This window comes from Lepus europaeus, chromosome 10 (genome assembly GCF_033115175.1).
Source record: "Lepus europaeus isolate LE1 chromosome 10, mLepTim1.pri, whole genome shotgun sequence".
Taxonomy (NCBI): Eukaryota; Metazoa; Chordata; class Mammalia; order Lagomorpha; family Leporidae; genus Lepus; species Lepus europaeus.
Window position 1 is genome coordinate 6,992,796 of NC_084836.1, and position 26,044 is coordinate 7,018,839.

At 55.8% G+C, this 26,044-nt stretch overlaps 1 protein-coding gene across 1 annotated transcript in view; it reads left to right on the plus strand.

Moving 5' to 3' along the window:
* SLC25A17 (solute carrier family 25 member 17) overlaps positions 1 to 12,765 on the plus strand; it is a 90,356-nt gene extending 77,591 nt beyond the window's left edge. Inside the window, exon 9 of the mRNA XM_062202798.1 lies at positions 12,043 to 12,765. Within this exon, the coding sequence (XP_062058782.1) occupies positions 12,043 to 12,073 (31 nt within the window). The 3' untranslated portion in view covers positions 12,074 to 12,765. The remainder of the gene's footprint in view (positions 1 to 12,042) is intronic.
* The last annotated feature ends 13,279 nt before the right edge of the window (positions 12,766 to 26,044 follow it).

Genomic DNA, 26,044 nt, shown 5'->3' on the forward strand with positions numbered 1-26,044 from the left:
CAATTTCGGATTGCTGCTGTGCCGCCGTGAATAAGGCAGGCGGATGCCAGTATTAATATGTCAGCAGAAGGACCCGGCACAGCCTCAATTAGGAGAGAGGCTGAGCGCGCTCCCGTTTGCTCGGGTGGGCACGAAGGGGGAGTGCAGCAGCGGGAGGGGAGAGGAAAGGAGACCCCGTGGCCTGGCAACCCGAGGGGCTGTGTGCACGTGGCACTCACCCAGCTTGTCCCACCCCTGCTGAACAATGGGCCCTTAAGCTTCACTTTCTGAAAGGCTCAAGTAAGCTTGTATGGATGCAAGATGGATCTGCAGGGCAGATCTGAGCTGGCTCCCGGAGCCAGGAGCGGTGAGGATAGCCGGGCCGGTGCATTCGGAAAAGAGTGCAGATTGGTGCCTCCTCTAATAGGGCCCCAACAGGGAAGGGAAAGAGGAGACAGAATACGAACTCGCAGCCGGACCGAATTTATTCAGAAAATATAAACTCGCAGAGGTCGACCACCTGCCACCATGCTCACAGACGGCACACGTGGCAGAGGCCGCGACCCCTGCAGGCTGGGACCTTGTATCCCTTAGGTGGGCTAGGGTGGGGGTGGGGCAGTAGGTGGAGGTGAGCTCTCCATCCTGGTTCTCCAGGTCTGGCCCACTGGCTTCCGAACCTGGGGAAGAATGCAGGGGGTGAGCCGGGGTAACAAGAACCTAAAATGGCTGAGACTCACATCCCTGTTCCACCAGGGTGCCCAGGAGAGTGTGGCTAAGGGGGGTGCTGGGCTGAGGTCTGCGTCCGCGGCCAGAAGTGCAGGGATGTGGTCCCACTGGTTCCTGGCGTTCTCGTTGCCGTACATGAAGTCGCTGGAGCAGAGAGGTGGCATGGCTTGCATCCCCCAGCTAGCAAATGGCAGCAGTGGTGTTACGGGCTGAATGATGTCCCCTCCAAAAAGATATGTTGGAGTCCTAACCCCCGATGCCATAGAACATAGCCTGATTTGGAAATAGGATCATTCACTGCGGATGAGTGAGGGGCCCTTCAATACGGCTGGTGTCCTTATAAGAAGGGAAGGAAGACACAGGAGGAGAGGGTGTGTGACAGTGGGGTGGGGGCTGGAGGGGTGTGTCTATCAGCCCGAGAGCCAGGACCGCTCACCAACACCAGGAGCTGGAAGATCCAAAGAACTGTGCTTCCCACGCATTTCCGCACAGCCCTGCCAACAGCTTGATTTTGGACTTCTGCCTCTGGAACTGGGGGGTGATTCTTTTTTAAGATTGATTGATTGATTTGAAAGCCAGAGTGACAGAGAGAAAGAGATCTATGGGGCTGGCGCTGTGGCCTAAGTAGGCTAAGCCTTCGCCTGCTGCGCCAGCATTCCATCTAGGCACCGGCATCCCATACGGGTACCGGTTCATGTCCTCCTCCAATCCAGCTCTCTGCTGTGGCCTGGGAAAGCAGTGGAAGATGGACTAAGTGCTTGGGCTCCTGCACCCATGTGAGAGACCTGGAGGAACCTCCTGGCTCCTGGCTTCAGATCAGCCCAGCTCCAGCCTTTGCGGCCATCTGGGGAATGAACCAGTGGGTGGAAGACCTTTCTCTGTCTCTCCCTCTCTCTGTAACTCTACCTCTCAAATAAAATCTTTACAAAAGAGAGAGCTCTTCCATCTTCTGGTTCACTCTACAAATGCCATAACAGCCAGGTGGGGCTGGGCCAGGCTGAAGCCAGGAGCTTAGAACTCCATTCAGCTCTCCCACGTGGGTGCAGGGGCCCAAGCACTTGGGCCATCTTCCACTACTTTCCCAGATGCATTCGCAGGGAGCTGGATTGGAAGTGGAGCAGCCAGGACTTGAACTGGCCCTCATGTGAGATGCCAGCCGTTTAACCAGATGCACCACAACCCGACCCTTATTTCTATTTGAGGCACTTTGGTATGACATGGACAGAGCCATGTGGCGTTCTTGGGCCAATGGTGTCCACACGCCTGGTGGCAGCCCCCCCGCCATGGATCTCTTCCCTGCTCCCAGTGATGGGGAAGCAGGAACACCGCTCCGAGAGCCTCCACAGGGGCCCAGCTCCTGTGTGGAGGGAGACTTCGAGCGCCGGGATTGCATAAAGATGAGGGGGTCCCGGAGAAGCGGGCGATTATTGAGGGAAGGCTCGCAGGAGAAACAGGTAAGGGCAAGATGCTGGGAAAGACTGGGTGTCAGGAGAAGGCGGACTGGGCTCCCCAAGACGCAGGGCTGAGCTGTCTTCCTCCTTCACCCTCGCAGTCCCTGGGCCAGGGGTGAGCCTTTAGAGGAAGGAGGGTTCAGGCGTGAGCTGTTGGCAGCCGACACCTGCAGCAGCTCCCAGCCTGGCAGGGCACCCTCAGCACCTGCTCATGGAACCCCGGCTCTGTGCCCCCTGGCCATGCCACCTGAGACACCAAATAGAGCCCAGGCTGTACCTTGTCCCCAGAACGTGTGTTTGCACAGTGATGGTGGGAGATGGGGAGGCGGGAGTGGAAAGACAGAGCTAAGCAGATGGCGGATAACCAGGTCCCTTCGTAAGCGACGCTGGCGGAAGCGCAGGGGGACGAGGTACTGGCTGTCTCCCTCATTGCTTAATGATGAGTGTTCCAGGAACTACACAGAGCCTTTGCCTTCCTCCTCCTCCGGCACTCATTAGCTAAACGGAAGTTTGACTAAACCTCCACATTGCTTAAAAAAAAAATCAAGATTCAGTTCAATTTGTGCAGGTTTTCTTAATAAGCCACTAGGGTCCAGAGGTGTCTGGAGTTCATTGTCAGCTCCTTGGAATGACGCCGCGCCCTCCTGCCTCCCCATCCCTATGCCTCACAAACCAAACCAAACCAGTGCAGCCTTCCTTGGCTGCACTGCCAAGGGTAAAACCAAGGGCAGTAGCCCCTCCTTCCTTGGAGCTGGTGTGATGGGTGCAGTGGGAGAATGGAGAGGAGAGATCCGCCCCCACCAGCATGGGGCATCCCCTGGGGAGACTGGTCTTCAGGACGGTGGCCCTTGTCCCTCTGAGCAGGTGGCTCACTCTGCTGTCCCACCGTGGACTTTCTTCAGGGCTCATCTGGGACCCTTTGTCCTCGCTTGTCTGTCCGCTCACGCCCGTTTTTATCTGCTGCCTTCGAGATCTGGGGATCCAGCCAGCTTCTGCTGTCATCGTGGCCTGCAAAGGGAGGCGAGGACGGGCTGGCCTGCCACGACAGGCTGGCAGGGCTGCCACTCACACAGCCCGCCACCAATGCCCTGTGCAGCTTCCCCGCCCCCACCCCAATCCCAGGCCCAGGCTTTTGCCCCTGCAGGCCCCCTGTGGGAAACCTGCCCTTCTCCTGCTCACCAGTGCACCAAGGTGCTGGCACCAACAGAAACTGCAGTCCCTCCTCCTGGGGGATTTCATTCCTTTCCCGCGTGGGAGCACTGAACTGAGAAATAAAGCCCTTGGTGGGAGGGTCTCAGCGCGGGCAGCAGACGGCAGGCTGGTGGCGAGTACAGGCTTGCCTGGAGTGCCATGTTTACCCCAGGGACTGGGCCGGGGCAGTGCAGGGTGTGGGTGCAAACAGGGAGCCAGAGAACTGGCCACGTTTCACTCATGTCTCAAGCGGGCGCTCAGCTTGTGAGCTGGCTACGCCCACTCGTGTGTGTGTGTGTGTGTGTGCTCTGTGTTGAGAGGTGTGTAGTGTTGTGTGACATGTGGGCAGGGTGTAGTGAGAGGGTGAGATATGTCTGCAACAAGTGTGTACCTCTGTGTGTTGTGTGTGTATTTGTGAGTGTGCTTGCACTGTGGCGTGCAGGGGGTGTGTGTGCAGGTGCGTGTGCTGGTACAGGGGTGGGGGAGAGGGGAAGGAGGACGTTCTGTGGTATTCGGACTGGCTTAGGACATTCGCCTTTGCCTGCGGCTTGCCAGGGAACGGTCCCTCAGCACAGATGCGGGCACGTCCAACAAATTTGAACTTGATGGACAGTTTCTTCATAATGCACATTTTCCATGGACTTTTTGAAGGACCCACCTGCACTGTATGCATGGATTTCCAAATGTTTGCACCAAAATAGAATTATCTTTTTTTTTTTTTTTTTTTTTTTGGACAGGCAGAGTAGACAGAGAGAGAGACAGAGAGAGAAAGTTCTTCCTTTTCCATTGGTTCACTCCCCAAATGGCCGCTACGGCCGGCACACTGCGCCAATCCAAAGCCAGGAGCCAGGTGCTTATCCTGGTCTCCCATGGGGTGCAGGGCCCAAGCACTTGGGCCATCCTCCACTGCACTCCCGGGCCATAGCAGAGAGCTGGCCTGGAAGAGGAGCAGCCGGGACAGAACCGGCACCCCAACCGGGACTAGAACCCAGGGTGCCGGTGCCGCAGGTGGAAGATTAGCCTAGTGAGCTGCGGCACCGGCAGAATTATCTTTTAACTCCATTTTTCATAACTTTTTTTGAATTGCCTTTGTGTTTGTTGGTTCTCTGTCCAGATCAAAGCCGTTTAAAGAGCTGTGCAGGGGCAGGCGTTGTGGCAAAGTGGGCTAAGCAGCCCCTGGGGACTGAGTCCTGGCGACTCCACTTACAATCCAGCTTCCCGCTAATGCACGCCCGGGGACGCAGCAGGGATGCTCAGAGTGACTCAGTTACTTGAGTCTCTGTCACCCACGTAGGAGACCCGGATGCAGTTCCAGGCTCCTGGCTTCCGTCTGGCCCAGGCTGACTGCTGAGTCCGTTTGGGGGGTGAACCAGGGGATGGAAGATCCATGCCCCACCCCCCAGCCCCGTGTCACTCTGCCTTTCAAATAAATAAACCTAAAAGAAAAAGTTGTGCAAGGGTATTTGATGCATAGAACTCACATCTCCCAGACCCCATCTGGTCTGGATGCAGACCAGAGATAAATAGGGATTTTTATTGTTTTTTTTTTTCCAAGTCTGGTGAACTATATGTAACATAAAATGCACCATCTGCATCATTTTCAAACACCTGGCCCTGTGGCATAAACGTGGATTCACAGTGTTGTTGGACCACCAGCACCATCCGTCTCCAGAACTTTTCATCGTCCCAAACTCCGTCCCCACCGAACAATAATTTCCCGCTGCCTCCTGCACTCAGCAGCTTGTGCACACACTGCTGTCTCTCTGGAGCTCCTGGCGTGGGTGGAATCGCACCAGCTCCAGCACCAGCACCGTCCTTATGTGGCCGGCTCCTGTCCCCCAGGGCGCAGCAGCAGGTGTGCAGGGCTGGTAGTAGTCCGCTGTGTGCATGACCGCATTCGGAGATGGGACCCTTGAGTCGCACCCACCTTTCAGCCAGTGCGAATGATGCCGCTGGGAGCGAGCGCCTCCTCAAGCCCCTGCTCACGGACACGGAGTCGCTGCATCATATGGCGATTCTATTTTCAATTTCTGAGAAACCATCAAACTGTTTTCCTCAGCGGCTGCACCATTTTACGTTGCACCAGGATTCCAATTTCGCCACATCCTCCTCAACACTTGTGCTTTTCTTTTTATCATAGCAACCCTAGTGGGTGTGAAGTGCTATCTCATTGTGGCTTTGATTCCATTAGTAGGGTTGCCTGTCTTTGCCTGAGCCTGTTGGCCGTTTCTAGACCTTTAGAGAAACATCTGTTCAAGTTGTTCACCCAGTTTTTAATCTGGGTTCTCGTTTTGTCATTCTTGAGCCGTAGGAATTCCTTGTGTAGTTTGGATATTAACCCCTTGTCAGATATGTGATTTCCAGGTACCTTCTCCCGCCCCACGGGCTACCTTTTGACTCTGTTGACTGTGTTTTTTCAAGGTTGTATTTATTTATTTGAAAGAGTGATAGAGGGAGAAGCAGAGGAGAGAGAAGTCTTCCATCCACTGGTTCACTCCCCAGATGGCTGCAACAGCCAGGGCTGGGCCAGGCAGGACCGGAGCCAGGAGCTCCCTCCAGCTCTCCCAAGTGGGAGACAGGGGCCCAAATACTTGGACCAAGAAGTGATGGATGTGAATCAGCCATGGAGGTCTTCTGCCCCCTGGATGGATGGGCGTCACAAAGGAGTCAGGGCCTTCCTCCCTCCCCCCCCACTTCCCCAGACGACCTACAGGTCGTCTCTTCGCTCGGTTGTGAGAGTGTCCAGTTTCAGCGCCTTGTGCTTAGCCCCTGTGGGACTGTTTGCTGTGTTGTCCATGGGTGAGTAATTTGAATATGCAGTGTGCTTCCACGGCACAAAATCCACAAGGTACAAAAGCAGAACGTCAGCCTCCTCCCACCACCGCTTCCACCCAGCCACTCCCCAGAAGTAAGCAGGTCCTTGTGACTTCTTCCAGAAATGACCGAGAGTATCTATATGCATTTAAATACTCATTCTTGAAAAAAATGATGTATTTATTTGTTTGAAAGGTAGAGGCAGAGAGAAAGAGAGAGAGAAGTCTTCCATCCACTGGTTCACTCCCCAAACAGTTGTCACGGCCAGAGCTGAGTTGATCCGAAGCCAGCAGCCAGGAACTTCTTCCGGGTCTCCTACGAGGGTGCAGGGGCCCAAGGACTTGGGCCATTTTCTACTGTTTTCCCAAGGCATAGCAGAGAGCTGGATTGGAAATGGAGCAGCCGGGTCTCAAACCGGTGCCCTTATGGGATGCTGGTGCCTCAGGCCAGGGTGTTAACCCACTGAGCCACAGCGCTGGCCCCAACTTTTCTTTCTTCTTAACAGCTGCGTACTATTCCATTGATGTTTGGTGAGCATTCCAGCTACTTCCAGTTTCTCCATTACAATACCGTAGAATGAACATTAGGATTGTTCTTTTTTAATTTTTATTCACTTGCTTGTGAGGCAGAGAGAGCGAGCTTCCATCTGCTGGTTCACTCCCCAAGTGTGAAGTGTACATGACGGCTGGGTCTGGGCCAGGTGGAAGCCGGGAGCCAGGCTCCTCATCTAGGTTTCCCGTGTGGGCAGTAGGGACACAACCGCTTCATCCAACATCTGCCGCCTCCCGCAGTCTGCACTGGCAGGAAGTTGGGAACAGAGCTGGAGCTGGGGACAAATCTGCGATTTGGGATACTGGCATCCTGACAGGTGCCTGGGCCTAAGCCCCGCCCCCAGGGTTATTCCTGGGTGACTGTCCAGCTCCACAGCCCACGCTGAGACACCCTCCTGAGAGGAGGTGTTGCCTCTGTCGTCAGGGGACCACCAAGGGCGCCCAGCACGCACTGCCTTGGTGGGCCCTGGAGGGGGTTCCGCCCAAGCTCCCGTTCCGCGGTGAGGCAGGGCTTCCCTGGAGGCTGGGCTCTGCGATCCCTGCACTGGATGACCGTGCCCTCTTTGCTCTGGCCACTGGGGCTCTCAGAGTCCGGCTTATGGGCCACGTCTGCAGCTGTGCAGGGCGGTTTATCACAGCTCAGGAAGGCTGCTCTCACTGCTGCTGCTAGCATTCCTGTCCCCTTATTTTCATTTCGCTTCAGGTCTCAACTCTGCTTTATTCCCGGCCACTGCATACCTTCAGGTTCTTTGTGTGAGAAGTGGGTACACACACACACACACACACTGAATATGAGTGTGAATAGAATACCCAGAGGCCAATCAATCCGGCTTGGCCCTGTGCTGCCCAGGGACCCACGGCATGGGCCTCCCCACCCCCAGAGCCCCTGCGGGCTCCCCTGCCCCTTCTCCAGGCCGGCCCTGTGACCCAGCATCCTCACTTTCTGGTCACTCCTGAGAATCCCAGTCCATCCTAGAGCTTCCATGCCCTCCTGTCCTTAGACCAAGGCTCAGGAGACTCCCACACTCTGTAAAGCTTCGCCCTGAACAGGTGCAGCGGGCGGGGCTGGGAGGTGGGAGAATTCCTGCAGCGGCACCTGCCCAGCCTTGGGGACAGCTCCGGGTCCTGTCCCTGCAGCCGCCCGCTCACAGTCATCCCGCGTGTGCCCACTGGCTTCATCCCACCCACCAGTGTTCTTTCGTCTCAGTGTGAGAAAGCAATTTGCATTCAGCCAGCAGGATTAAGTAAGATAGATGGAGGCAGCCTGCTTTCTCACCGCATAAACCTCTCATCTTGTGGAGGCTGCTGTGCCGAAGGCGGGTGGAATGGTTTTGCGTGTGTGTCCCCTGCAGGCTGCGTTTCAGATTCGTGGTTCGTGTGCCTTAGAGATGTGGGTGAGCAGACAGCTGGGAGTGCTGAACACCAAACACACTTGATCCCTGCCTGGTGCGGCTTCCAGCTCCTGCTGGGGTCTGCCCTATAAAGTGACAGGGAGGGAGGGGCCAGTTCTGTTTGCAGTCCCTGGGGTGCCCCCCTCCCCCCGCTTCAGCCTGAGCCCTGCTGTGGGACTGGGATGCCCAGCTCTGCAGAGCATCAGGAGCCCTACTCCCTCCTGGGCTTCTCCCTGGGGAAGGAAAGCTATAGGAGAGGAGAAGCAGAGTGAGGTTCTTTCCCAGGGCGAGTGAGACCTTTCCAATCCTTAGCATCTTAACATGGAAAATGGCCATTTAAGATTACTGGGCTCCGGGGTGGTGCTGTGGTGTAGCAAGGTAAGCTGCCATCTGCAGCCGTCCCGGCTGATCTACTTCCGATCCAGCTCCCTGCTAATGCGCCTGGGAAAGCAATGGAAGATAGCCCAAGTCCTTGGGCCCCTGTACCCATGTGGAAGACCCGGCTGAAGTTCTAGGCCTCTGGCTTCAGCCTGGCCCAGGTCTGGCATTTGGGGAGTGAACCAACAGATGGAAGATTCTCTCTGTCTCTCTCTGTAACTTTGGCTTTCAAACAAGTAAATCTTAAAAAAAAAAAAAAAAAAAGAAAGGGAAAAGAAAAGAAAAGAAAAAGCAGCCTAATAGCAGTAGCGGGTGCTTTAATGGCTCCTGCTCCTACATGCCAGTCAACAGTCTAGGTGCTGGACATACCGTAACCCACTGAGCCCTTACAACACCCTCCGAGCGTACTACCCCCATTTATCAGAGAACACTGACACTCAGAGAATGTAGGTCATTCGCTCAAGTTCACTTGGCTGGTGAGTAGCAGAGCTGGGATTCGAACCCAAGGAATCAGGTCCAAATCTGTGCCCTGAAGCAGAGGGGTGCAGGACACCCACGGTGCCTGGTGCTCACAGGTGAATCTGGGTCGCTGGTGCCCAAGCCCCCTCCTGGCTGGACCTGGGAGGGCAGCTGCACCAAGCCTGATTCTCACGCCCGGGCCTGGGGCCCCCAGGGCCTGGGCTCCCGTGCTCTGTGTATGTGCTGTCTCCCCGGAAGGCCTACCTGATTGCAGCCGTCACGTGGTTCTGGATGCAGGATAGATGCCTGCTGCGAACCAAGAAGATGCTGCTGCTTCTAGCACCGGAGCCACGCCTGATGCTCCCCCAAGAAGTGCTGACCCTCTCGCTGGGTGACCAGCTCCTCCTCCGGGGGGCCCGGGCTGGAGACATCGCTTCCTACTCTGCTGTTTTCTACTTTCTGTCTCAACTTGAGGTGTCTTGGAGTTCACTGATATTCAACAAAGGTGTCAGGAACACAATGGAAGGACAGCCTCTTCAATAGGTGGCGCTGGGAAAGTGGATAACCATGTTCAGAGAAGAGAAATCGGACCATGCACAAAATTCCATTCAAAATAAAGACCTAGATGTCAAATAAACAGTCTTCTTGCCATTTGTCTGGGCAAAGAATTTTTCTGGATCCGACCCCACACGCACAAGGAAAAATAGACAAATAAGATTGCATCACGCTAAAAATCCTCTGAATAGCAAAGGAAGCCATCAGCGGAGTGGAGACAGCCATGGGATGGGAGAAAATCCCTGGAAACCACATGTCTGATGAGAGGTTAGTATCCAAAATACGTTAAAGACTCAAACAGCTCGATAGCAAGGAAATAAGCCAGCTGAGGAGCAAGAGGGAGGCATTTGGCCTAGAGGTTAAGATCTGCTCACGCAGACCCTGGAAGGCCGCAGGTTCCCGACACCCACATGGGAGACCCGGATGGAAGCCCCAGCCCCTGGCTTCAGCCTGGCCCGCCCCTGGCTGTTGCCAGCATTTCAGGACTGAACCAGCAGATGGGAGTTTTCTGTTTCTGTCTCCACGCCTATCAAATAAATAAATAAAATGTTAAGATATTAAAAACGGGCCAAGGGCCTGCTAGCTCTTTCTGAAAACAAGACATACAAATGGCTAACAAGCAAATAGAAACTGCTCAGCTGGCTAGTGATCAGGAAAAGTGTCAATCAAAACCATAACGAGCAGTCAATCATACGTGCTAGGATGGCTGTCATCCGAAAAACAGAAGATAACAAACGTGGATGTGGAGACAAGCAACCCTTGAACACTGCTATTAGGAGTGTAATTTGGACCAACGGGTTAGAAAGCAGTGTGGAGGCCGGCGCCATGGCTTAACAGGCTAATCCTCTGCCTTGCGGCGCCAGCACACTGGGTTCTAGTCCCAGCTGGGGCGCCGGATTCTGTCCCGGTTGCCCCTCTTCCAGGCCAGCTCTCTGCTGTGGCCCGGGAAGGCAGTGGAGGATGGCCCAAGTCCTTGGGCCCTGCACCCCATGGGAGACCAGGAGAAGCACCTGGCTCCTGGCTTCGGATCAGCGAGATGCGCCGGCCGCAGTGGCCATTGGAGGGTGAACCAACGGCAAAAAGGAAGACCTTCCTCTCTGTCTCTCTCTCACTATCCACTCTGCCTGTCAAAAAAAAAAAAAAAAAAAAAAAAAAAAAAAGCAGTGTGGAGTGTCCCGATGCACCGGGCTAAGCAGCTGCTTGGGACACCAAACTGGCCACATTTTGGGGTAGCCAGTGGGAGTCCTAGCTGCTCGGCATCAAGTGCTTGGGCCTGTGCCACCCACGCGGGAGATCTGAATGAAGTTCTGGCCTGGCCCTCGCTGTTGCAGGCATTTGGGGATGGAGCCAGTGACTGGAAGATGTATCAATCTCTCTCGCCCCCTCTCTCTCTGCTCTTTCAAGTAGATGAAAATAAAACAAAAATGCTTTAAAAAATGGAACTATCTTGTAGTTCAGCAATCCCACTTCCAGGTACATAAATCCGAAAGAAATGAAATCATTATCCCAAGGGGATGTCGGCAGGCTCATGCTCACAAGAGCCAGCATAGGAAATCGGCCTAACTGGCCGCAGGCGAATGGGTAAAGGAAAGGTGGGAGATAGAGAACTAGTGGAACATCACTGTCTTCAAAAAGAAGGAAATGGAGTCACTTGTGACAACATAGATAAGCCCGGAAACGTTCTCCTGAGTGACATAAGCTGGCCTAGGAATCTAAAAATGCTGAGCTGGCAGCAGCAGGTGGTTGCCGGGGCTGGGGGAGGGGGCATGCAGGAGTTGGTGAAAGGGTGGAAGTTTGGGTTCTGTAGGTTGAGTGAGATCTGGAGCCGAGCTGTGCGGCACGCACCTGAGACCAGCTAAGGCAGCGCGTCCTCGTGTTTCCATCACATACAGAAAAGACGGTAACTGGCCGGCGCCGCGGCTCACTAGGCTAATCCTCTTCCTGCGGTGCCGGCACACCGGGTTCTAGTCCTGGTCGGGGCGCCGGATTCTGTCCCGGTTGCCACTCTTCCAGGCCAGCTCTCTGCTATGGCCAGGGAGTGCAGTGGAGGATGGCCCAAGTGCTTGGGCCCTGCACCTGCATGGGAGACCAGGAGAAGCACCTGGCTCCTGGCTTCGGATCGGTGCAGCGCCGGCCGTAGCGGCCATTTTGGGGGGTGAACCAACGGAAGGAAGACCTTTCTCTCTGTCTCTCTCTCACTGTCCATTCTGCCTGTCCAAAAAAAAAAAAAAAAAAGACGGTAACTAAGAAAAGGAGTGTGAACACTACAGGAACCTCGCAAACGAAGGCCCTGCCTCAGCCCCGCGTTCCCAGAGTGCTTTGCGGACCAGCGGCTGTGGCATCACCTGGGCGCTTGTTGCAAATGCCGAGCTGCTGGCCCGCAGCGGCTGTGTCACCCAGGAGGCTCCCTCTTCCTGACGACAACTTGAGTTTGAAAAGCGTGGCCTTGGCTCCCCCACCCTCCCCACCCCCAGCTAAGGTACCAGCGTCCCCTGTTTTGTGTGTTTGAAGCCCGTTTTAAAAGCACTCTCCTCTAATCTCTTCCAGTAATTACCTGCAATTTTCCAACCTCATCTGAAACCCAAATCCTCCTTGATGTCCGTCAGCGGGAGCTAATGAAGACATCATCATCCGGCCTCAGAGCATTGTCCTGGGAAGGAAGGCAGCCCCCCTGCCCGGCCTCGTCCCCCACCTCCCTCCTGCCGCTCCGGCCACACACAGATCCTGGGGAAGCTTCCGCTTCTCTCTTGTCCACTACCAGCCGCCCTCCTCACAGCTCCTGGACCCCGGCCCTTTCCTCTTGCCCTGGCTGATTGCTCTGTATCCTGCGGGTCTCAGCTCCACGCCACCCCCCGGGAGGTGTGTGGGGACCCGAGCTGCCTGGGGAAAGCGCAGTGCCGGCCGCCAGTGTCCCCTGCCCTCCAGGGCTCTCTGTCTCCGGGAGGCAGGCCCCTCCCGGCTCCGTTGCCTGGTGTACCTTGTGCACCGCGGGCTAAGGCTACGGCACATCTGTGACTTAGTGCCCGCCTCCTGTAGATCAGACACATGCAGTTCACCTCCCTGTTTTTGTTGAAATCATAATAATAGATGCTAATTATGTTTTCCGAAAAGCTCTCCAGAAGGGAATAAGACGAAAAGTATTATCTTTTTTCTCTCTCGGTTCCCTCCAATTGCGAAGGTAACCACTGACAACAGCTTCCCATATTGTATAGCCCTTAAAAAAACATAAATAAATCACGCTGTAAGGATTTTTGTAAGGGACTGGCATTGTGGTGCAGCAGATTAAGGCACAGCCTGCGATATGAGCATCCCATATGGTCACCGGTTCGAGTCCCCACTGCTCTACTACTGATTCGGCTCCCTGCTAATGCACCTGGGAAAGCAGTAGAAGATGGCCCAGATGCTTGGACCCCTGCCACCCACATGGGAGACCCAGGTGGAGCTCCTGGTTACCAGCTTTGGCATGGCCGAGTCCTATCCATTGTAGCCATTTGGCGGGTGAACCAGTGGGTGGAAGGTCTGTCTCTAACTCTGCTTTTAAGTAAATAAAACTAATATATTTTTTAAAAAGGAAGTTTTTAAGATTTACTTATTATTTGAGAGGCAGAGTGACAGAGAGAGCGAGAATCTTCCACTTGGTAGTTCATTCCCCCAATACCCACAATAGCTGAAGCCAGGAGCCAGGAACTCTGTCCAGGTCTCCCATGTGGGTGGCAGGGACGCACACACTTGGGCCATCCTCTGCTGCCTCCCAGGCCCATTAGCAGGGAGCAGGATGGGAAGCAGAGGCAGGACTCGATCCCAGGTGCTCCAGTATGGGATGTGGGCACCAGTATCCCAAATGGTGGCTTCACTTGCTGGGCCACAATGTCCACCCCTACACTTTACTACCTTTTCACTCCATCTTCCCATAAACTTTTGGAAGCAGACCACGGAACATAAAGTTTACCATCCTCACCATCTTTTTTTTTTTTTTTTGACAGGCAGAGTTAGACAGTGAGAGAGAAAGAGACAGAGAGAAAGGTCTTCCTTCCGTTGGTTCACCCTCCAATGGCCGCCGCGGCTGGCGCACCTCGCTGATCTGAAGCCAGGAGCCAGGTGCTTCCTCCTGGTCTCCCATGCGGGTGCAGGGCCCAAGCACTTGGGCCTTCCTCCACTGCCTTCCCGGGCCACAGCAGAAAGCTGGACTGGAAGAGGAGCAACCAGGACAGAACCGGCACCCCAACCGGGACTAGAACCCGGTGTGCCGGCGCCACAGGCGGAGGATTAGCCTAGTGAGCCATGGCGCCGGCCATCCTCACCATCTTTAAGCCAGAGCCCCGCTGTGCTGTGGTCACAGCTGATGCACACTCTGCAGAACTTCTCTGTCTTGCAAAGCTGAAACTCCATTGCCCTCGCCCCCAGCACCTGGCAATCGCCAGTCTGCGTCCTGGGACTTGAACCCCTGCCTCGTCTAAGGCACGTGGGCTCTAGCTGGTTTCCCCCTGCGCACAGAGGTTCTCGCTGTCGCTCCACCTGTCTCCTGTCAGTTCTTTGTCATTACAAATCATGTTGCCACACCAAGGGTAAATGCCCAGATTTGCAAACTGCTGCCCAAGGAAGCTGAGCCAGTAGAGGCTGGGCGCTCTTTACCCTGCACGTCCATGGGTTCTTCCCAGTGGAGACCAACAAGTTAGTGTTGTGCCAGCCCAGGGACCCGGCCGGCAAGGGGACGGGATGGGGACGGGATGAGTCCGAGCAGCTGGGCGTGTGCGGGAAGGAAGGCTGGTTCCACAGCCCTGAGATGAGTGGACTTGGGAAGAAGCTGGTTGCCGTGGCAACCCGACTCCCCTGCTGCCGAGAGCCCGGCTCCTTCTCTCTCCTGCACCTGGCGGGAGCTCTTTCCCTCCGTGTTGCTTGGGGAAGAAAGGCAGAGGTCGGCTGCTTTTCTTCAGGTCACTCAGAGAATGTGGTTCTTGGATGCCCTTGGCAGGTGCGCAGCTAGCTGGGCCCCGTCCCCTCGCTGTAGACAGAGCGCACCTGCACGTCTGGCTTGAAAAGCTGCTGCTCTCAGACCACCCTGACCCCGCGGTACCCAGAGGTACCCGTGGGCCAAGTCCTCAGGAGACGGTTCTGTGGCTCCTGGGAAAACCTTGTAGCCTTCTGTTGAGGACACCAACAGGTCAGCGGGCCCCGCCAGCCTGCCCGGAAAGGCCTCTCCAGCCACATTTGTCCTTGTTCTGCTGCCTGCGGGCCACTCAACCCTGGACACGCTGATTGGAAGCGAGCTGGAGGAGGGACAACAGACGGAAAGACAGAATTAAATTACACGTTTGTCACCTGTTCCCTGCATCGGGCTCTGTGTTAGGCACGCCATTTACACTCTCTTCTAATCCTTCCAACAAATTACTGTTGTTGGTTTTCGTTTTCATTTTATTTGAAAGGAAAAGAGAGAGAGAGAGAGAGAGAGCGCACCTCCACACACTGGTTCACTCTCCAAAGGCCTGTAATAGTAGCCAGAGCTGGGCCAGGCCGAAGCCAGGAGCCCAGAACTCAATCCGGGTCTCCCACGTGGGTGCAGGGACCCAGGGTGTTTAGGCCACCACCTGCTGCCTCCCAGGCCTGTTAGCAGGAAGCTGCATCAGAAGCGGAGGAGCCAGGACCCAAACCAGCCACTCCCAAGCGACACATTTGAACCTCTGTGCCCAACACCCACCCCAGGAGGGAACTGGGATCCTACTTTGATAAGAATGAAATCCGCGGCTCCAGCTCCACAAGCGAGCTCAGTGCAGGGGCAGGAGTCCAAGTCTGCCTGGGTCTTGAGGTCGGGCCTCGCCACCCCCAGCGCCACCAGGCAGCACACAGCCTCCTTGTTCCCAGACACGATCTGCCGCCGTCAATCCCTGGGTTTCTCTCTAAGCAACCAGGGCTGCCGGACTCAACCCGCTCCTGGGAACTCCGCCTGCCTCCCTCAGCCCGGCTGCGGGCCACGGAGCAGAGGGCAAGCACTCCGGCTGCACTCCGCCCAAGCCGTGGACTCTGCACCTTCCCTGGCCCGGCCTCACACAGCCGTCTGGGACTAGAGCTATTGCTCTGTTTGCAGACCACGGTCGGCCGTGGGAGGATCAGGCGAGCCCAGGAGAAGTGCCCACACTGGACTTCTCTCACCCGGTTTCCACCGGTGACGTGGGAGACTTCCCCCGTCACTGAGCTCTCTGGCCAATCAAGTTTAAGGGTACAAATCTACAGTTAGGAGGGCGCTTCCAAAGGAATGGAAAGATAAGCTTATTTCAACGCAGAAAATTTTTGAAATCCATCTAAAAGAAAAATTTTCAAAATGTTCACCAAAAATGTCTATTGTTAAAAAAAAAAAATATATGGCCGGCACCGCGGTTCACCAGGCTAATCCTCCACCTGCGGCGCCGGCACCCCAGGTTCTAGTCCCGGTTGGGGCGCTGGATTCTGTCCTGACTGCTCCTCTTCCAGTCCAGCTCTCTGCTGTGGCCCGGGAAGGCAGTGGAGGATGGCCCAGGTTCTTAGGCCCTGCACCCGCATGGGAGACCAGGAGGAAGCACCTGGCTCCTGGCTTCGGATTGTCGCAGTGCGCCAGCTGCAACGCACCGGCCATAGCGGCCACTTCACTTGGGGAGTGTAAACTAACAGAAAAGGAAGACCTTTCTCTCTGTCTGTCTCTCTCTCACAGTCTAACTCTGCCTGTCCAAAAAAAAAAAAAAAAAATTTATGCCTGGATTTCAAAAAAAATTTTTGCACCAAAATAAACTTATGTTTAAATTCCATTTCTGGCCAGTGCCGCGGCTCACTTGGCTAATCCTCCACCTGCGGCGCTGGCACACCAGGTTCTAGTACCAGTCAGGGCGCCGGATCCTGTCCCGGTTGCCCCTCTTCCAGGCCAGCTCTCTGCTGTGGCCCGGGAGGGCAGTGGAGGATGGCCCAAGTGCTTGGGCCCTGCACCCCATGGGAGACCAGGAGAAGCACCTGGCTCCTGGCTTCAGATCAGCGCAGCGCGCCGGCCGTAGTGGCCATTTAGGGGGTGAACCAACGGAAGGAAGACCTTTCTCTCTGTCTCTTTCTCTCTCACTGTCTAACTCTGCCTGTCAGAAAACAAAATTCCATGTCTGGGGACAGGCGTTTGGTATGTGGTGCACTGGTTAAGACAGCTCCTGGGGAGCTGACATCCGAGGGTCTGGTTTGAGTCCTGGCTACTCTTCCCCCTCCTCCTCTAAGATTTATTTATTTGAAAGTCAGAGTTACACACGGAGAGAAGGAGAGGCAGAGAGAGGTCTTCCATTCTCTGGTTCACTCCCCGATTGGCGTTCGGTGCAGCAGTTAATACGCTTCTCTTGTGACACCCACATCCCTTACCAGGTGCCTAGGTTCGAGTCCCCATTCTGCTTCTGATTGCAGCTTCCCACTGATGTGCACCCTGGGAGGCAGGGGCGACGGCTCAAGTACTTGGGTTCCTGCCACCCACCCATGTAGACTGAGCTCCAGGCTCATGGCTTCAGCCTGGCCCATCCCGGCTGGTGCAGGCCTTTGGGGGAGCGAACCAGTGGATGGATGACCTCCGTCTCCCTTTCTCTGTCTCTTCACTTCGCACATTATATGTCTGGTGTGTTTTTGTCTGATGTGTCAGAGCTTGTCCAGTGCTGATAAAGCTGCTGGCATCTGGCTTGTAGGCCTTTTTTTCTAGTGAGTTCCAGGAGAGACCAGGATGGAGAAGGAGCAGCCTCGATGAACTCCTCTCACAAGGGGCTGGTTTGCCCCTGGCTGCCGTTGTAACTGTGCAACTGCAACCGGATGGCTTCCTTGTCCTGTGCGGGGAGACAGACCTCGGGGGCGGGGAGAAGACAGGCTGCATCCAGCCGAGAGGCCCCTTGGTGTCCTCTGGGTTCGTGCATGTCCGGGTGCCCACCAGCCTTCTCTTGAGCCTCCTCCAAGCACAGGCGTGCTTCTCTCGGGCGCACATTGGCACGTGCACAGCCAGCAGGGCAAATGGGTTCAGAGGGCATGGGGCTCCTCTCCGGATGCTGCCGGGGGCGGGACTCCAGGCCGAGGAGCGGCAGCTCCTGGGGGTCCCAGCAGCCCTATCTCTGCTGGGCTGGGCAGGCGGATCCCTCTCTCTCTCACACACACACACACATCTCTCTTTTGGTTGTAACTGCACTTCTCTGAGGGTCACCTGGTGAAGGTTTCCTCCCTCTGCGGTTGGAGGCTCCACCAGGGGCTGCTCTGTTAGACTCCACTGTTGGTCTCCGAGCCCCAAGCAAGGCAGCTCCGTGACCTGGACAGTCCTGCCCCTAGCAGCTGGGGAGGAGCTACAAGCCTCCAAACCAGTTTGCCGCATTTTAAAAAAAAGTTACTTATTTATTTATTTATTTGAAAGCCAGAGTGACAGAAAGCGAGACACACACACAAGAGAGACAGAGAGAGAGGAAGAGAGAGAGACACAGAGAGATCTTCCTTCTGCTGGTTCATTCCCCAGATGGCTACAACAGCAAGGGCCGGGCCAGGCCAAAGCTGAGAGCCCAGAGCACCATCCTGGTCTCCTGCGTGGGTGCAGGGGTCCAAGCCCCTGGCCACCTACTGCTGCTTTCCCAGGCTCATTAGCAAGGAAGTGGGTTGGAAGCAGAACAGCCTGGGCTTGAACTGGCGCTGTGATGTGGGATGCTGGCACAGGCAGCAGCTTAACGAGCTGTGCCACAGTGCCAGCCCCTGTTTGCCGAATTTCTTGTGCGTAAAAAAGTGTGCCTCTGGGATGGGGGCAGAGTGTTTATCGGATGCCAACAAGGGGTAAGATTTCTCCTGTGCGAGATCCTCAGCGGCCATCAGCTGGCCCCCCTGCTGTCTTCGGAATTGGTGCTGCCTGCCTGCTCCGTTCCCCTCGCCTTTCCTCCTCCCCATCTCTAATCACGGAGACTCCAGGGGCGGGAGAGCTGCCGTCGCATCCGTCCATTGTCCTCTGCTGAGGTGACATAGTTCTCTTTCCCCTTTAGGACCTGCACGCTCCTGACCCCCGACACACAGTGGGGCCGCAGGCTAAAATGGCCCTACTAGGATGGACGTGCCACGTATTCTAGCCAGTCCGAGGACCTCTGTTCCCTGGTTCCCGATCTCGGCTGGGTGGGAGGGGAAGGTGTGTAACTCACACCAGATCCATCAGAGGCTTTTGCAGGGTTGGAAAGACCCGTTGGGGGTGGGGGACAGCGGCCAGGAGCTGGCAGGTGGCAGACAGGAAGTCCTGCCAGGACGATGGGAGTTGACCCGCTGCTCTGTGAACCCTCAGCCCCCACGTGGGGGACATCCCTGTGTGAAGGAGGCCGGCAGAGGCAAACGGATGCAAGCCATGGAGAGCAAGCGTGCGAGCCAGAGGGAAAGTCTGTCCTGGGGGGCAGAGCACAGCCCTCGGGAGCCAGGTACTACTTAAAGCCGGCCCAGAACGTTTCTATTTAATGAGCCACCACCTCCTTCCTCCCTTTTTTATGTGAAAACACAGAGACAGAGAGCGCTTCCATCCACTGCTTCACTCCCCAAATACTTAACAACACTGAGGGCTAGGCCAGGCCAGAGCCAGGAGCCAGGAGCCACGTGGATGGCAGGAACCCCGCACATTGAGCCATACCTGCTGCCTCCCAGGGTGTGCACTGGCAAGAAGCTGGCTTAGAAGCCGAGCAGCTGGGCTGTGAACCCAGACATTCCAAGTGTGGCATCTTTACCGCTGTGCCACATGCTGACCCCATTCACTTTTTTTCACTTAAATCATTTGCAGTTGGATTTCTGCCATTTGTGACCCAAAAGGAGCCCTTACCAGTCATCTTAGTTAGCTCCGGCTGCTGTAAAAAAGTAGCAGCCGAGTGCGGGCACGGTGTCCCCCAGTGCTGAGGCTGGCGAGTCCAGGTGCACGGCGCCAGCCAGCTCAGCTCCTGGCGAGGCCTCTCTCCCTGCCTTGCGGACAACTGCCCTCTTGCTGTGTCCTCCCGGGGCCGTTCCCTGGTGTGCATGGGTGCAAAGAGAGAGGAAGCGAGCTCTCTGCCCCCTCTTCCTATAAGGGCACCAACACCATCCTAAAGGCCCATCCTGTGACCCCCATCTCAACCTGATCCCCTCCCAGAGGCCCCCATCTCTAAATACCATCATGTTCAAGGTTAGGGCTAGGGCTGGCACTGTGGCATAGCAGGTAAAGCCGCTGGCTGGGGTGCCGGCATCCCATATGGGCGCTGGTTCGAGTCCCAGCTGCTCCATTTCCAATCCAGCTCTCTGCTATGGCCTGGGAAAGCAGTAGAAGATGGCTCAAGTCCTAGGGCCCCTGCACCCACATGGGAGACCCAGCAGAAGCTCCTGGCTCCTGGCTTCGGATCAGCGCAGCTCTAGCCATTGCGGCCATTTGGGAAGTGAATCAGCAGATGGAAGATCTCTCTCTCTCTCTCTCTCTCTCTCTCTGTAACTCTGCCTTTCAAATAAATAAATACATTTAAAAAAAACAAAAGTTAGGACTTCCATATAGGAATTTGGGGAGAGGGCACAGTTCAGTCCATGGAACCAATACACCAACTTAATCTTAAAAATGTCCCTGTCTTTGTTGCAAGTTACAGCTTCCCAGTCTTAAATAATAGCAAATGCAGTCAGAATAGCTTTCAAAACAAAGGGAAGTCATTGCCTCCCATAATAAAACAGGTCAGGAGTAGCTCCAGCTTCAGGCAAAGCTTGACCAAGCCCCAAACCATGTCGCCCGATTCCCTCTCTCTCTCTCTCTCCCTCTCTCTCTCAGCTGATTCTTCAGGGCGGGCCTCACTCCAGGAAGGCTGAGCTCCAGCAATCCTGAAGTCACTGCCCGTGGCTTGTGGAGCTGCGTGCTTACAAGGCAGCCCTGGAGGGAAGGAGAGGCCCTTCCTGGACGGTGAAGAATGGCGACTCTGCTTCCCAGAAGCCCTGGCTGTGAGGTTTTGCTTTTGTTTTAAGATTTATTTTAGGCCAGCGCCGCGGCTCACTAGGTTAATCCTTCACCTGCGGCGCCGGTACCCTGGGTTCTAGTCCCGGTGGGGGCGCCAGGTTCTGTCCCGGTTGCCCCTCTTCCAGGCCAGCTCTCTGCTGTGGCCAGGGAGTGCAGTGGAGGATGGCCCAAGTGCTTGGGCCCTGCACCCCATGGGATACCAGGAGAAGCACCTGGCTCCTGGCTTTGGATCAGCGTGGTGCGCCAGCCGTAGAGGCCATTTGGGGGGTGAACCAACAGAAGGAAGACCTTTCTCTCTGTCTCTCTCTCATTGTCTAACTCTGCCTGTCAAAAAAAAAAAAAGATTTATTTTATTTATATGAAAGGAAAAGTTACAGAGAGTGAGGGAGAGACAGAAAGAGAGAGAGAGATCTTCCATCTGCTGACTCACTCCCCAAATGGCCGCCAACAGCCAGAGCTGGGCCAGGCCGAAGCCAGGAGCCAGAAGCTGCACCTGGATCTGCCACATGGGTGTAGGGACCCAAGCATCTGGGCCCTCTTCCGCTGCTTTCCTAGGCGCATTAGCAAGGAGCTGGATCAGAAGTGGAGCAGCTGAGACATGAACCGGTGGCCGTGTGGGATGCTGGTGTCCTGGGCAGCGGCTTTACCCGCTGTGCCACACCACAACGCTGGCCCCGGGGGATGGCGTTCTTGCTGGTGGAGTCCCAAAGTAGCACAGAGCGTCACCTGGCAGGGGGCAGGAAGCGCCTGTGACAAAGCCACCAAGATTCAGTTGTGGGGGTTCCACCCTAACCCCAATCCAACCCCAACCCCTCCAGAAGACCCCACCTCCAAACACCACAACAGGATTGCCTTCAGCCCTCCTATCACCATTAATATAGTCTTTGGGGCCCAAAACCCTGGGTCCAGGGGGACAAAGAGTCTGGCCACAGCAGTGCCCTCGGGGCTCCTCCCGCCTCTCTCTCTGCCTGGAAGGCAGACACATTGTCTGGCACTGCACACTTCGCCCTGGAACCACTAAGGGTCTGGGGCAGGAGGACAGGAGAGTGTGCGTTCCTGAGGGCCTCACGGCTGTTCCGGCAAGAAAAATAGAGCCCTGTTGGTTCAGTGACTTTCCTGCTAATTGCACGCCTGAGTGGTACAGAACTAACAAGTACGTGAATTTGGCTGGCTGGAGTGCAGTAAGCTTGTCTCTCTTGTGTTCCACAAGAAGCACTCTTAGAAGCGGAATCAAACAATTAGGCAGCATTAGACGTCCGTGTCGTCTTCCTGTCCCCCTTACCCGCTCCCGACACCATACCCAGCGCCCCTCTTCCTGCTTCCGGAAGTCCGGACCCAGGCTCCCACTCTGGGGACCGGCCCTGGCTGGCTTTAACCAACCCATGTCCCACCTCCTTGGCCACGCTGGCTCATTCGGGGATGTGAGGGTAACCAGGGAGGTGTAAGGTCCCAGCCCGGGGGCTGGTGTTGTGGCACAGTGTGTTAGCCTTTACCAATCTGTGCCCTGCTCCCCCGCCACCTCCCTCGGTCTCCGTGTTCCTCGGATTTGCCTACACTGCCACCTTTAAAAACAAAATGGAGCTAGAATTCACACACCAGAAAAGTCACTGTCTGGGGATTGAGCTACACTGCCCCCCCATCCCGCCCCAGGAGAGAAGCATTGAGGCCCCGCGGGAGGACCTGCTGGCTTTGGGCCACCTGGGTGTCACTGGCGCTCCCCTGGGCTGCGGGCTCCCAGGCCTGTGGATGGTTCATTCATGGGGAGCTGGGAAGACCCCGTCCTCTCAGGCAGCTCAGACCGTGGGAGGGGGCGGGGTGGAAAGGCGCTGACTCATCCCGAGTGCCCCTGGATCCTGGATGCCGCGTGTGACGTGGGCCTTGGAGGGGCCTCGGCTTCCCAGGGCTCTGTGTCAGAGCAGCACACAGCGGGCCTCAGCCCCAGGAGCTCCCCGGCTGTCTCTGCGGGGGGCTGGGCAAGGCCCTGCCCTGGCCTTCCTCCTGGCTCCTGGGAGCCTTGGGCGTTCTGCGGCTTGTAGGCGTCTCCCCCAGGCCTCCGCCTTCCGGCTGCTTCACCTCCTGCTGTGTGTGTCCCTCTCTGCCGCCCATTCCACTTTTCATAAGGAGGCCAGTCGCATAACGGGCCCACTCTCATGACCTCATCTGAACTTGGTTACAGACCCTACTTCTGGGGCCCGCCTGTGGCACAGTAGGATACTCCTCCGCCTGCAGCGCCGGTATCCCATAGGGGCACAGGCTCAAGCCCTGGCTGCTCCACTTCCGATCCAGCTCTCTGCTGCGGCCTGGGAGAGCAGTGGAAGATGGCCCAAGTGCTTGGACCCCTGTACCTATGTGGGAGACCCAGAGGAGACTCCTGGGTCCTGGCTTCGGATTGGCTCAGCTCTGACCATTGGGGCCATTTGGGGAGTGATCCAGTGGATGGAGGACCTCTCCCTCTCTCTCTCTCCCTCTCACTGTAACTCTGCCTCTCAAATAAATAAATAAAATCTTTTTTTAAAAAAAAAAAAACCTTACTTCTTTTCTATTTATTATTTATTTGGAAGTCAGAGTTACAGAGGCAGAGGGAGAGGTCTTCTCTCCACTGATTCACTCCTCAAATCAGCCATGACTGTCAAGCCTGGCTCGGGCTGAAGCCAGGAGCTCCATCTGGGTCTCCCACGTGGATGCAGGGGCCCAAGCACTTGGGTCGTCTTCTGCTGCTTTCCCAGGCCCACAAGCAGGGAGCTGGAGTGGAGCACCAGTGCCCGCACGAGATGCTGGCACCTCAGGCCCAGCAAAGACGGTCTCCAAATAGCATCTCCTTCCCAGGCACTGGGGTTAGGACTTCAGCAAGACTTTTGGAGAACACAACTCATCCCATGGCAGACACAGGCAGTACCCGCCCCCCGCCCAGGAGAAGGGGCTTCTTGAGGCCCAGGTGCATTGTGGGAAGGGGAGGTCAGGAGGGGGTGGGCAGTGAGGCCAAGGCCAATGTGCAGATGCAGACACGCTCTTGATTGGCGCTTGTGCAAAAACCTCAGGCCTGGTCAAGGGGTCTGACTTTAGCCATGGAAACTGAGAACACGGCCGCTGACCCAACTCCCGGGCTTAAGTCAGTCACGACGGCCCCTGGCAGCCCGAACAGGACACAGCCCAGGGCTTGGGATCAGGTTTACCTGGATTTCAATCTCGGTGCTACCACAGCTCTGTCACCTTGGCCAACTGGTTTAAGTTACTGTAAAATGGACATAAGGGGCTGTTGTTTCAATCCATCTTCCATCTTTGTTAGAACAAAACCCATGGGGTTGTGTTGCCAAACATCCTCCCACACTGGCTGGAGGAGCTGCTACAGACCCCAAACCTGGGTCTGCTCACCCGAGGCACAGAAAGCCAACGACAGACGCGAGGTGGTGGTGGGGGGAGGCGTGTATGGCACAGCAGTGGTGGCTGTTGTTCAATTCCTGGGCCTCCCGAGGGGTTAGAGGATAAGGTTCTCATTCCTATAGACTGAGGTCGGGGCTGTGTGGTCAGCTCGTGTCCACGTTCCCGGCTGGTCCACGGCGCTCGTGGCCTTCCTTTGCTTGGTCGGTGATGCTGTGCACTTAGGGAAGGTGTGATGGCCGGGTGGCTCGGGTTGGTCTGGGGGCTGCATGTGAGCGGCAGTCACCTTCTGCCCCCGGCCTGGAATGCCCACAAACCCCTCTGGACAGGACCGGCCAGCAAGGGTTATGCCTTGGGGGAGCTATGGCGCCTTGAGTGCGGGCATCAGAACCCTGCAGGGCCAGCGGGGCCGCTCCCTCCGGTCAGTGAGCTCCTTCCGGTAAAGGACCGGTGGGGACACCGTGGGCCGAGGGCGACGGCGAGAGGCTGGGGCCTGCCTGTGCGCGACAGGGGTCGGGTCTCAGCCGGGTACTTTATAAAGAAAAGAAGTTTACCGAGCTCACAGTTTTGGAGGCCAAAGTCCAAAGTTAGGCGGCCTGGAGTGGGTGTCGGTGCAGCATTAAGAGGCCACTAGGGACACCCACATCCCGCATCAGAGCGCCAGGGCACAGTCCCGGCTCCGCTTCCTGCTAGTGCACAGCTTGGGAGACAGCAGCTGATGGCTCGTCTTTAGGTCCCTGCCAGCCATGTGGGAGCTTCAGGTGGCGCTCCTGGCTCGTGGTTTTGGCCTGGCCCAGCCCTGGCTGCTGCATGCATATGGGGACTAAAGCAGTGGATGAAAGACCCTCCCCCACCGTCTGATTCTTTCTCTCTGCTTTTCAAGTAAATATATAATTTCTTTTTTTTTTTAAAGACAGAACACTCAACATCACTGGTCATTAGGGAAATGCAAATCAAAACCAGAGTGGAACGATTTCAGACCCTTTACAATGGCTTTTATTAAGGAAGGAGGGGTGCCAGCATTGGGGTGCAGTGGGTTAAGTCCCCTTAGTCTCTACTGCTCCACTTCCAACCCATGTGATAATTATCATGTGATAATTCTGTGTTTACATTTTTTAGATCTAAAGACAGAAGGCTTTTCTTTTCTCTCTCTCTCTCTTTTTTTTTTTTTTTTTTTTCAGAGACAAATCTTCCATCTGCTGACTCACTGCCCAAATGGTCACAACAGTCAGGGCTGGGCCAGGCCAAAGTCAAAAGCCTGAAGCTCCATCCAGGTCTCCCCCATGTGTAGCAGGGGCCCAAGCACTTGACGCATCTTCTACTGCTTTCCCAGGTGCATTAGCAGGGAACTGGATTGGAAGTGGAGCAGCCAGGAATCCAACCAGCGCCCATATGGGATGCCAGCGCTGCAGGCTGGCGCTTCAACCTGCTGAGCCACAGTGACAGCCCCTCTTTTTTCTTTTTAAAAATGTTTACCTATCTATTTATTTATTTGAAAGGCAGAGTTACAGAGAGAGGGAGATACAGAGAGAGAGAGAGAGAGGCCTTCCATCCTCTGGTTCATTCCCCAAATGTCTGCAACGGTCAGGGCTAGGTCAGACCAAAGCCAGGAACCTGGAACTCCATCCAGGTCTCCCACGTGGGTGGCAGGGACCCAAGCACTTGAGCCATCCTCTACTGCTTTCCCAGGCACATTAGCAAGGAGCTGGATGGGAAGTGGAGCAGCCGGGACTTGAACCAGCGCTAATATGGGATGCCGGTCTTGAAGACGGCAACTTAACCTGCTGCACCACAGCCGGCCCTGAGCTTTTTCTTGTAGCACAAGCTGGAATTGAGCCCCATGGCTGGCTGGCAGCCGCCTCACACCAGCTGACAGATAAGCCACAGTGGCATCTCTATGCCAATGTTCAAATGAGATAGCATGGGTCTGGGAGCTTTCCCTGCAAGGCTGGCATCTGGCCCTGAGATACCAGGCCCTCTGGGATGGTAAGTACAGGGCCTGCAGGCTGCCGATTGAGACTCACGCGCTGTGCCTCCACTAGGCCAGCGCTGCGGAGTGAGAAGTCCTTTACTGCACGGCTGTGGACAAGGGGCTTGTCTCCGGGGCTCCTTGGACAACATCCTCTACAGGTGCCCGGCGTTTGCTTTGCTGCTAGTGCTCTGTGCTTGGGTAACTCCCTTTCCCCATCTTGTGGCCTATACCTTCATGTATCCCCTTCGCTT